The sequence below is a fragment of the Patiria miniata genome, unplaced genomic scaffold (assembly GCF_015706575.1).
Source record: "Patiria miniata isolate m_02_andy unplaced genomic scaffold, ASM1570657v1 HiC_scaffold_1, whole genome shotgun sequence".
Taxonomy (NCBI): Eukaryota; Metazoa; Echinodermata; class Asteroidea; order Valvatida; family Asterinidae; genus Patiria; species Patiria miniata.
Window position 1 is genome coordinate 6,288,251 of NW_024037047.1, and position 12,924 is coordinate 6,301,174.

The window sequence follows — 12,924 nt, forward strand, 5'->3', positions numbered from 1 at the left end:
TTCGTAGTTGAGAACGGTTAAAAACCTAGGGTAAAGAAACTGCTTAATTTAATTAAGCCGAATCCCCTCTATCGAATGCAATTTTGGGCCAGTTTCACCGAGACCAATTAGTATCTCTATACAGGATATTAATTAGTGTGACAAAATACAACAGGAGGAATTGTGGCGACTGTAAAGAGTTTCAAGTAATATAATCGCCAGCTCATGTTTTTTTTATATCTTTATCCTTGGTTTTTAATTATTTTTAGGTGGTTTTAGGTCCATGGACTGTTTTCCCCCTCAATTTACAATTCTATCTCATTTCCATGACATCAAAACAATTCAGAACGGGGAGTCATCAATGTTTGTTTTCTAGGCAGACGGATGCCTCATGTAGAACAACGGAATATAGGCAGTGCAAGAATAAGTAATAAATAGAACTTTTTCAACTTGATAGCGAGACGACCTGAAGCAGCGTGTCTGATTTTTCGATGTTTGGTTTTATCAGTTTGCCCGTATAAAATACTTTTTTTCTGTATTGCGACCTATTATACCTACTGTTTCCCAGTTTATGTTCATATAAAACTGACTGTGAAACTGTTTGACTATGGGTCTCAGTATTTGTTATTGGGAACTCGGTGAAAGACTATTGGCACTTTTTGTGTAATTTGGGGTCGGTTACCATAACAAACATAAATACATACAAATGCCTTCCGAGGTTTTTCTCTTGGGTAAATCCCAAGTGCCCTCACCCCATCCCCGGTTCCGCCGCCACTGATGCAGGTAAAGTAAGTTACCCAAAATAACACATTTCCTATGCAGTTAAACGCAATCGGTTTTTTTTTAAATATAGTCCACATTTTCTTTTCGTTCACATTCGACTGTTACCGGTCTAACCATTGCGGCGTGTGCTCGATTGTAGAGAGAATTTACACAGAGTGCCCTGTAGCTAACTTTTATTATTTCCGTCACGGCTAGATTATACATTGAAAGTCGAAGAGACAAAAAAATACAAACACGGCATGGGAGTGTCGTTCTTAGCATTGCTTGTGAATCGTGAGTGTACGCGTATGGGTGTTGGGAAAAAAACCGAACAGATTGCGACAGAGTGGGAAATCCAACATGGTTAATTATTTGTAAGAACTGAAGCTAACACAGAGGTCTCTTATCCAGTTCCCGGCAACTAATTAAGTTGTTCACTTCTGTCTCCTGCACCCCGCGGTGCATGCGGTGCTCTGATAAAGTATGTCTATATGCTCTATCGCTATCGTATATAAGTTCCGATTGCTCGCAAGTAAACTCCAAAAACGACTGACAAGCTACGATATATAAATCCCAAACAATATCCAATGTGTATATATACGCAATGTAAATCTATTTAAGTTGGCCCTTTTTGTAACAATGTGCTTTGTTTACGTCGATCTACCACCCAATCAAAATGGCCTCAATACGCGCCTGCAATTTCAGCCTTTATAGTTGATCAATTTTCACACGTATACACATTCTGTAGCAACAACATCACCGGCATCAACAACAAACAGAAAAACAAAAAATGAATGATTCAAACCGTCAAAAACCTTTGATAAGAGGCGATACACATTTTCTCGGACCACGAGAGAATTATTAAATAGTGTCGCTCACACAGGTGGTACTTAACAAGTATGTCTATTTTATTCACTTGGAATAGGAATCCAACTTTGCTCAATTGAAAAAAAATTAAATCATATAGTCGCACTGATACACCTACATGCTGTAAACGTTTTAGTGATTGTGAAAAAGGGTTGATCACCGAATACGGATTTGCAAACATCCTACAGTAAATGTGCATCCATGAAGAAAAGTGGCAAATGTTACAAAAGAATTAATTACAAATTATTCATTAATTCATTACTATTATCTATTTATTACTATTTAAAAAAAGAAAGATTTTATTTAATTAAGTATAATTGATTAATTCATTAGTATTTTTTATATTTTTGTAAAGAGAATTGTTCACATTGTTTTTTTATATACAATACAATAAATTAACAATAATCAATTTCAAACTAGACACAATGTGTAAATACATGTACAATCATGCCCACAACTTCATTCACATAATAACCCCAAACTGATCTCAATTTCAATCTCAGTGGGTTATTAGTCCTTGCGGAAACTCTAAAATAAAGGAACTGCTGAGTATCCGTCTAAACGCATAACTATATCAAATACATTTCAAGTCAAAGAGACCATTTGATATAAAAGAATACAAACACTCCATTGGAGTGTCGTTCCAAGCGTTGATCATGAATCGTTACTGTGTGGGTGTTCGGAAAAAACCCGAACAGATTGCGAAAGAGTGGGGAAATCCAACATGGTTAATTATTTGTAAGAACTGAAACTAACAAAGAGCTCTTATCCAGTTCCCAGTACAAAAGTTGTTTGCTTCCGTCTCCTGCACCCCGCGGTGCATGCGATGCTCCGATAACGTATGTCTATATGCTCTATCGCTATCGTATCCGTTTTGATTGCTCGCAAGTAAACTCCAAAAACGAATGACAAGCTACGGTAAATTAATCCTAAACAATATACAATTAGTATATACGCAATGTAAACCTGTTTTAAAGTTGGCCCTTTTTGTACCAATGTGCTTTGTTTACGTCTACTCCCCTTACCCCCGATCAAAAACCAGATAATAAATTCGCATTCATCGAACTATTAAGATTTTTTTTCGGATCAGTGATAGGGCTCTTGAAAAAATGCTGATTTAAGGGACCAGAGTCGGAGGAAACAATTGGCTTTATTTCAAATACTGCTCCCAAATTGTCATATTTAGTAAGTCCGCATATTGTTTGCAATTGATTACACACCTATGAACAGGCACAAGCCAGCTGGACAGATTCCCCGACCTAACAATTCCTCGACGTCTATAAATTGCTCCGGTTTTTTTTTTTGGGGGGGGGGTATACATGATTGTTTTTCTTGGTATTTCCAGCATCTACGAACCCAAAACTTCAAACAAGTCAATGTAATAATATTTGTTATATCATAGTGACCCCATATTAACCATTTCCGAAAAATACAGCAAAAGCAAAACAATTAAAAGACTATACTCAATATTGTACACAATACAATAAGTCAACATAATCCAAGTTAATAATAGTCGCTGTGCCTTTTTACAAATATGGCCATGCACAACTTTACACAAAAGCAGAAACTTAACTCAGTTTCAATCTTAGAGAATTAAGAACTGACTTGGTATCATACATAATGCAGTATTGAATACTGTAAGTCAAAAAAAAACATTTGTATTATGACAAATACAGGCAAATACAGACAAATAAACATTAATCGTAAATTTCTTTGTTAAACGCAAGAACCGAACTTTTGGAACGAGCATGCGTAGGGATAGCTCATTTCACCAGGCGCAGTTCCGGGGGGGGGGGGGGGGGGTCAAAACAATTGTGCTTTTCATAGGAATTCTGTAAAAGTAATGCGAACCCCCCCCCCCCCCCCCTCTGACACCCAAACAAATTATAGACCTGGTAATATTGTCCGCCTGTGCACAAAATAAGGACACAACCAGCTTGGTTAGGGAGTATTTGTACACTTTTCTGTAATATAATGTTACTAATCGTCGGATTTGAACAGCGCCCCCATTGAAAGTATGGTACGAGCCGACCCCCCCCCCCCCCCCCCCCCCCCCCACCCACATACCGATTTTCGGAGGCCAAGTGTCCGGAGAAAAAAACCTGTCTACATTATAGATTTTTTTTGCTGATGAACAACTTGATCCCCCCCCTGCAAAAATTCGTAGATCCGCCCCTGCTCAACCCATTCTTTGGAGGCATTCTTATCGAACTGCTAGCTCTACAGCAGTACCATAGTTTGCCCTGATTTCTCCCACTTTCTCGTGCAGTTGGGTTTGTAGTTCGTCGGCAATGTTGTGGATAACTTCCGCTATTTCTGGTACGTTTTTTTTGTGGATATCTATGGCGGATTTGATCAGAGTGTGCGGGTCAACTGGGATGGTCGCAACTTTCGCGGCGAGTGTCGCGCCTGCGATGGCCATGCCGCGCCCTGAACTGCCTGAAGCGCTCACTGCCTCGAATGTCGTATTGCCAGACGCCTTCCCCCTTTTAATATTTGCCGTGCCTACCCCTCCAACACTCTCGTGCGCGTCCAATTCATGCCTCACAGTCGAGTTCATTCGCTCCAGGGCAGCATTAAGATTATCACAGGCGATTCTTTCCTGCTCGATTGTTCTAATTGCTTGTTCGCTGGTTAACTTTGAAGTTATGAATTCCGTGAGAACACCTCCCACCGCTGTCAGCCCGCTGGCCGCTCCTAAACCGGCACCAACGCTGACGAGGATCAGCGAAGTGCCGAAGGTGAAGAACGAAGAAGCGAAGCCACCGATGACCAATGCTGTGCCTACTAACTCTGTTGATCTTCCAGCAACCTACACATGCGCATGTGCGGGGGAAAATACACAAAGTATTTCATACGCTGTGAACCATTGTGACCATTAGGAATTAGCCTAAAGTCTATTTTGTATGAAACTTAAGGATTTACAGACCTGCTCTTCATACTCGTATTTTGTCTGTGTGCGCCTGCAACCCTCGATTTACCAGAAATAGCAATGAAAAGCAACAATACTCTCATATAAAATTATTGCTTGTGCTTATCAACATGCGAACATGTCACAACTGATATGCAAATACATTAGCAGTGTCATTGTCAATAAATATTTGTGACATTTGCATTGGTACGAAGATGACAAACAAGTATTGCAGTTTACACACACACCGATGTGAGTAGTGAGCCAGTCAAGCTCGAAATAATTTTCTTTCTTCCGTTGTTTTCAAAAATTAAATGATCATCGATTCACCTATTAATGAATAGATTATAAGAAAAACAGTTCGTTAATAATTTTAAACTGGGGAAATAGAAAAAATTATCTTGAATTTTTTTCCAGGGACCTAGGAACACCTGTGGTAGGTCAGAGTTTGAGGCGTGAGCTTGAAATCTTGATTCTGATTTGGCAATTTTGGCAGGGTCATAATAATCGTTTGAACGAGTAATGAAACAATATTCTCGACATAATTATAATGAGGACTCAAATTAATTGGAATTTGTAGCTGGTTTACAGCCCCATACGTTTGCGCACATAATTAATTGCCTGGTTTGTTTGTCATCCATCTCGAAGATGCATTGCATATATCAGAAAAGTTATTGATGCATAAGATGTGGCCGGCATGACTTTTTTCACAGTTTAATCTGGAATCCGAGACTTTTTAAATCTGAGAGAAAGACATTGCAGTATGGAAAGAAATGCATCTTTCGGACCTACATCCACTTTTTACATTGAAAATACAATTTGTGGGTGTGTTTTAATCATGTTTGCTGGTCATAGAGAATACGCCTACAGTCCACTTTATAACTGACTGACTGACTCCCTCCCCGACGACTGACTAACTGACTGGCAGACTGACTGAATGGTCTCATTTTTCGGTGACTGACCTTTAGCTTTGCAAGTCGAACGTGAAGGTCTCCTTCTATAAGATCACGTTCTACAGAATAGAGAAGTTGGATAGTAGTCTCTCGGCTTTGCACAAAGTCGTTGATCGACTCCTCCAAGACATCGAGGTCATTAGCTGGCTGTGGCGGCAGGACCATATCTTAACGGACATACAAAAAATGTGCATGAATACTGCATTCATGTTCCTACATTCGGTTTTCTCGTTTACACAATTTTAATGGGAAAAGGTAACTTCATTGCGTTTCCCGAAACGCTTTTGGCATCACTTTTGCTTTCAATTTCAAATTTGTTTCAAACGATTTCGAGTGTACTATAATTTACAAACGTGTAGCATTGTAATCCTAATTGCGAAGTTCAAATTAAATATACAACTTTGGCGAACAATGTTTCGGAAGGATATAAAATCGAATACAAGTACTGAAATAATAGGTAAAAACCCGATACATGACTAAAATGAAGGGAAGCTTTACTAATAGGCACATAGTAGAAGCATTGCATGAAGATTGACAAGGATGGCAGCGCATAATGCCCTGACTGCATCAATTCTACAAGCGTAAATTCCTTCCAAGGGGGTGCACTGGGCTACTGGATCACACCCCCCCCCCCGCCCCCGCCCATTCTTGTGCTGAGAAAAACTAACTTTCCAACGGACCAAATGCATTAAATTCTTCTTACAAACGGAGAAAAGGGTACATAATAAGCTTTAAATTCACGTTTTGACATATTAAGATATTTGATATACATGTCATGCGGTGCCCATCCCCCCTTCGAATTTCCACAGCCCAATCCCCACTATAGCAGAGAAGGATATACGCCACTGATCTATTATGTAAATACATATATACGAAGTGCTCTAAATATGAAACTGAGGATTCTTTTAACTTCCTCACACATTAATGTTTGGCCCAAAAGACAGTTTAGGCTGTCGGACATTTCGCAGAAAATTCCCGTTCTTTTTGTCTCATTGATATTTTGTATACAGGATGCCATCAAAGTGTGAAATTGCACTTGTAAATTTTGAAAATTTGATTTTCCTCTGGCACGACCCCTCCAACAACCCTGCCCTCGTCGACCCCAGACTCTCCCAATACGAGTTGATCAAACCAGAAGACATGCCACATACACATGCATACTTATTGTCCCTCGAAAATCAGAGGTCGTGATTGGTGAAATGGTATGCTTTTATCAAAAATTTCACAATAGCTTCGAATTATAGAACCTTTATTAACAGCCCTACGTCATACGCTAAGCGATTGGATATAGGCTACGCAAAAACCCAAACAATAAACATGATACACTATATGCAGCGCGTACTAGTAAATAAGGGCGCCTATAAGCAAAACAGGACTGTATTTCTAGCGACTTTTCCTCAAGCTCTGCCAAAAAAAGAGATTTTATTTCGAGGTTGATCATTTGTCAACAATCGGTAGTTATATCCATAACTTACCTTGTCTTTCACTGCCACAACTGCCGTAACAGTACCTGTTTTCCGAACTGCTGCCCACATGGAGAGGACTGTTAGTGAGGTTGATGTTGACAAACGTGAAGTTGACGTTGCGATGTTGCAGGTTCGATTTTGTATTCTTTCCCTTTTTTGAAGAAACGACTCTTTTCTTTCCTACAAAAAGGAAGGAGTCAAATTGTATTTCAGTCAGGAGCGATGACTAGAATCGCAAATTAATTAATTAAAACACATAGAGGAACAACTTTTGTTATTAAACATGTAATTTTACACTTCAGATTTAATGAAAATAAAAATGCAGAACATTTTCAATTCTTGAAAAGACCAAAAAAGTACTTTTTTTCACTTAGATAAGGCCCAGGCATACCCAGGATATGAATAATTACATAGCTGTTTCGGTGTACACACCAAAACAGCTATTGTTTTTGCTATTTTTGTATTTTTTTTTCGTTCTTTTTCCACTCCGTCTTCCACAAGATAACACGTGTTTTCGTTCTGAGCACCATTTTCCTTTGATCAATTTGATTGTTTTCCTAAAATACTGTCAGAACTCACTGCTGAAACCAGAAACAGTTTGATTGTGGAAGGTGTGGGTTCGTTTCGTTCACGCGGGAGGAGTTATCTGTATTGTAGTTTGTCTTGCATTTCTTTTTCTCAACTTCATCCTTGGTTATTGCCAAAGTTTTATGAATTTGCGGAATTCCGACCGGGGGTTGCTCTATTTTACATGTTTGTAAAATAGAGCAACCCCCTATTTTTGTAAAATAGAGTAAAATATGGCTGTTTTTATTTCTGTTCATTTAAAACTTTTCAATGTATTTTATCTAATGTATATGACTTTTTCTTAGTTTGTATGTTTGTATGTATGTTTGTCGGGTTGCTGGAGTGTTAGTTTGTCGTCCGTCCGTCTGTCTGTTCTGACCATACCCCCCCTTGTGGGGTGATGTTCCTTTCGGGACACATCACCCCACTATTTTCACAATAGAAAAACATCACCCCAGAAGAGAATCTTTAGAAAAAGGGATAATGGGAACACAATGCTATCACCCCACAATTCCGTCTGGCTGGAATGTCTGTCTGTCGGTCTGTCTATTTCTTTGCTGGGGTGATGGGGTGTTTGTTGGGTTGTTTGTTTCCTTGTTTGTTTATTTGATTTATTGGTTGTTTGTTTGGTTTGTAAGTTTATTTTCGTGAGCTGTTTGCTTTTTTAGTTTTGGTTGCCTATTTTCAGTGGTATACTGACTTTGTTTAAGCATTGGTGTGAGCATGTCCGCAGTTTGTGCTTGTGTTCTGTTGTTTATCCATGTCTATTTTTCTGCCTTGCCTTGTGAGTTGTCTTTTATTGCTTTTCTGCTTGTTTGTTTGTCTGCGTAAATTTTTTTGTACACATTCTAAATAGGTTTTCACGGAATGTTGGATATGTTTTCGCATTTTAAAAGATCGCGTTATCTATATATTTTCAACTTTTGTTTAGTATGTACTGTGCAATTATCTTTTTGAACAGGGTCCGGATGAACACATCATCTAGATGACAGTTTTATACTTTTGCTTTTCCTTGACATACCCTGTTCATATTATCATATTTTTAATGTAAAAAATAGAATATATAAATAAACAAATAAATATACGTATATACCCATTTTCAAGGTTTCCAGTCTAAAATATATTATACAATGTGCAGTAATATTTTTACTTCGAGCCTGTTTTTGAAGCTGTTTCGGTAAACACACCGAAACAGCTATTGTATGGGTTCTTTCTTTTTTTCTTTTCTTTTTTAGCTGTTTCGGTGAAACAGTTATTGTTTTTGTGATTTTTGTTTTCTTCTTTTCTTCTTTCCCCCTTCTTTTCCCACTCCGTTTTCCATAAGAAAACACGTGTTTTCGTTTTGAGCACCACTTTTTTCACATCCGATCGACTTCAAACCTGGCACATACTTAGACCACCATCTGGCGATTAAGGCCGAATCATAACGTCATGATGAAGTCATCACGTGTCACGTGACGTCATCCTAACAGGGCATATTTTAACTTTATCTACAGAACCGGAAGTCCGATTGGGTTCAAACTCGGTAGGAAGGTATTCCGGGAGTCTTATAGACAGAATTGCAGTGACGTCATGATGACGTAAACGTGTGATGTTATGTTATTTTATGTGTGCATCAGACTTCGGAACCATACACACGTACATGTACAATAGATTGATGAAAGTCCTCCATGGCTGATGTTTTTCTTATTGTCGAAACAGCTATGTGTCTGTCCACAAATACAATTCGAGTTTTTTTTCCACTCCGTTTTCCATAGGATAACAAGTGTTTTCGTTCTGAGCAGCACTTTAATTTGGGACTTTCTTTTCACATCCGATCAACTTCAAACCTGGCACTCACTCAAACTACCATCTTAAGATTCAGGCCGACAAAAATGACATCATCATGACGTCATCACGTGTCACGTAACGTCATCGTGATCTTTTTCAAGGGCCTATATCTAGAGAACTATAGCCCAATTTGAATGAAACTTGGTATGTGGACATAGCGGGATGTGTTATATATGAATATTGAGGCGACGACATCATCAAGTCATCATTTTGAATTTTTGATTGATATTTCATTTTTTCAGCTCATCTCCATATCTCAGGAACAAAACATGCTACATTCAAAAATCTTTTTGTATTAGCTTTTTAAACATATAACGGATGAAGGTCTGATCGCTATAAAACTTGGTGGTTGGGTAGGTATTGATAGTAGTATTCAAATCAGAAATAACGTCATAATGATGTCATCAATTGATTTAATATTTTCTTCTGTTTTGCAAAACTTGACATGAAATACAATTACATGTAGATTGACTTCAAACTAGGCACAAACATAGATCCAGTATTATTGGAAGCATACAAATAACATGTACACAATGTACATGCCAATTTCGATTAAACGTCTTCGTATGACAATTATTACTAAAACACAAATCTATAGTTTCCTTGTCTTTTACCCTTTACCCCTGTTTTCTCCGTTGGCTTTTCTTGGGGGGGGGGGGCTGAGGGGGGGGGGGGAGAACTGAGGGGGGGGGGGGCAAGGCCGATGATTGGGTGTGCAGACGCACACCCAATCATGTGCTTCTGAAAATTTGGGACCCGTGTTGAATGAACATTCAACACGATAACGGGGTTTCAAATACGCCCCACCATATGGAGTCAAGTATCGGGCTATAAGTTAATTTCATTCGCCTTTTTCTAGTTGCCTTGCAAACCTGTCAAATCCAGAGGTCTATTTTACCTGGCAATCTGCGTGGTTTGTGCCCTCTCGCAGTCAGGCACAATGTTTGCTTTTCCATGTTTTCCCCTTCATCTTGATGCAGTTTGATGCTTCTCAAATGCAGACCCAGGTCTCGCAGGTGCCGCTGTATGCCTACAAGATGTTCTCCAATGTTCTCATCCGACTGCATTGTGAATTTCGGAAGCACTCAAGTACTTTTTATACTAGTGCAGCTAGTGTATCATCAGCCATAACATACTGTGCTGTAGTACAGAACACTTGCATTATCGTGTCACACACGTACGTGAGCCCAGACACCACATGATTGAACCATAACTTGACGTGTATGTATTTTTGTTCTGAAAGATGGCGGGAGAATGCTACCGAAATGAACTATCACCAATATTGCATGAAAGCAGTTATAGAAATTGAACGGATCGGCGCAACCAGCCTTCATGTATACCATGCATACTAGCACTAGTGCAAGACTCATAATCATTAGTCATACGGTGATAGCAAATTGCACTGCGTCACGCGGTACAAGCGAGACTTAGGCTACGATCCAGTCGTTTTTAGAGCTCGTCTACTGTACGAAAGCACGCATAAGACATGAAAGACATCGTCCAATGTATTTTTTTTTATAGATATATTTCTAAATGCAATTCAAGATATAATCTAAAAGTGTCTCGAGATATCGTGAAATTCATTTAGAGATATTGTCCATTATTTGTCCATGTCTATATACAGCACAATACTCAGCCTTGCAATCAAGGCTACCCAATGTGTTTTTTGGAAAGCCCGTACATTGCGCAACCAGGGAAACCCCGGGATTGCAACATCTAAAAAAAAAAAGAATCCGTTACTAGACTTGAGAACAAGTCCCCCGATATCAGATATCAGGGATATCATGCTGTAAAGATTATATTATTAACATGCACCTAAAAACTGAAATTAATAGGACAACTACAAACCGCTTGCTGACTGGGTTGACCTGAAATACATTTGCAGGCTTGTTTGCAGCATACTTGTAAAGCTGTCTGCATGCATCACTTCGTGGTCGGTCGGTCGATAGGTCTGTCCCCGGATCCGTAAAATTGACAAATAAACGAGCCCCCTACGTTTCCTACCAAATTTATATTTTCACCAAAAAGGGGCAAACAAAATAAATGAAACACTTCAACACTGTAACAATTCGTGAAGTTGTTTTTGAAAATGTTGTCAATGGGGGCAACATAATGTGCAGTAATGTCATAGTCACGTGGTATACATCGTGGTATACAGCGCGCAATAATTCCGTGCAAAAAAAGCACGCAATATTTTATGGGAGAGCTAGGGGGTTTATAGACCGCTTGCAGACGCGATCGATAATTGACGCGCTAAGGTGAGCGACGCCATGTTCTGGGACAAAATGTGCGTGGATAGATATACGTCCCACAACATGGCGTCGCGCGTCGATCATCGAAAGCGTCTGCAAGCGGTCTATTTGATCGATTTTCGGGGACAGATTTTCGCGTGGGAGGCCTCGAGGGCGCGTGGGATGCGTACGTGGGATGCCGCGCGTGGGATGCCGCGGCCTGAGTTCAATCTCCGGTCAACATTATGGAGTACCGAAGTGTGACGTCATTTAGAACCCATAGATAGAAGTTTTATATCTATTATGTTAGAACCAGAAAGTGAAGCACAAACGCATGGAGTACGCGCGCGTGTTGGTTCACGACATGGTTCACGGACTGAATCACGCGCTAATGTCTTTCACACACATTTTGTGCGCGTGACGTATTCACTTCGATACTAGACTCCATAGACTTTCATGGGAGACGACCAGAGCTTATTGTGCACTCGCACTTGTTGAAGCTCTGGCAGCAGCTTCTGCGTGTCACTTCGTGGGCATTATTCACGAGTCGGCCATATTGAATTGAAAGTTAGGTAAAATCTTAATTTTTTGAACTTGCAAAGAGAAATGAAAGCAACTTAATTTATGATAAATTCCAGTCTGCTTCAATGCATAATTTAAAATTTGTAATTAAACGTTCCCTAAAGTTAATAGACCCATATTTAAAAAGAAATGACAGTAAAATAAGGTTGCATTGGGCCTGCATAAATAGTCTGGCGCCATCCCATTCAACAGTTTACCATTAATGAACTACATTCAGGGAACTCAAAAAAAATGGCCAACTCGTGAATAAGGACCATGGCAACCTCGTCCCCAGTGCTTACTATATTTCCAACCTAGTTTCCAATAGTAAGCTCTATACAGGAAACTTTCTTCCTGTATCCTGATTTGGTACCTCAATTGGCTATAGTAAAGGATTTTTATCGTGTACTTTGTGCTATTATTCACAACGTGCGGTACGTGTTTTCGCGATCATTCGTCCACGCCTTCTCGAAAATACTTGTTCCCTTCCAATTTACTCATATTAATATGAAATGTGATACTGCATGTTGTCTCGAAAAGATCGTAACAGTTTGATTTAGGAAATCGTGTTTTCGTAACTCGCGCCGTGGGAGTTCGCACTGCGACGAATTGACTCTATTTTTACCCCAGACACCGCATACAATATTTTTTTTTTTTTTTTTAAGATTCACCACATTTTGGACAGCCCTGCAAAAACACTTAAAATAGAAAGTTTACACAATGTATACATACAAAATAAAATAAATTAACCATTAATCAATTAAACAAGACACAATGCGTATTATATATAAAATATG

At 39.2% G+C, this 12,924-nt stretch overlaps 1 protein-coding gene across 1 annotated transcript; it reads right to left on the bottom strand.

Annotated features, from left to right (window-relative positions):
- Positions 1-3,758: 3,758 nt before the first annotated feature.
- On the bottom strand, positions 3,759-10,711 carry LOC119719920. The gene is made up of 4 exons (XM_038189434.1): positions 10,234-10,711; positions 6,948-7,118; positions 5,482-5,639; positions 3,759-4,420 (listed from the first exon to the last, which is right to left on the bottom strand). The coding sequence occupies exons 1-4, from the start codon at positions 10,400-10,402 to the stop codon at positions 3,812-3,814; spliced, it is 1,107 nt and encodes a 368-aa protein (XP_038045362.1). The 5' UTR covers positions 10,403-10,711; the 3' UTR covers positions 3,759-3,811.
- Between the last annotated feature and the right edge of the window lie 2,213 nt (positions 10,712-12,924).

What these genes read in the sequence shown, in the direction of transcription:
- LOC119719920 (XM_038189434.1), bottom strand. Translation starts at nt 10,402, where the DNA reads ATGCAGTCGGATGAGAACATTGGAGAACATCTTGTAGGCATACAGCGG. An exon ending in CAAACCACGCAGATTGCCAG is followed by an intron (nt 7,119 to 10,233) that starts GTAAAATAGACC and finishes TCCTTTTTGTAG; the next exon opens with GAAAGAAAAGAGTCGTTTCT. An exon ending in TTCGACTTGCAAAGCTAAAG is followed by an intron (nt 4,421 to 5,481) that starts GTCAGTCACCGA and finishes GCGCATGTGTAG; the next exon opens with GTTGCTGGAAGATCAACAGA.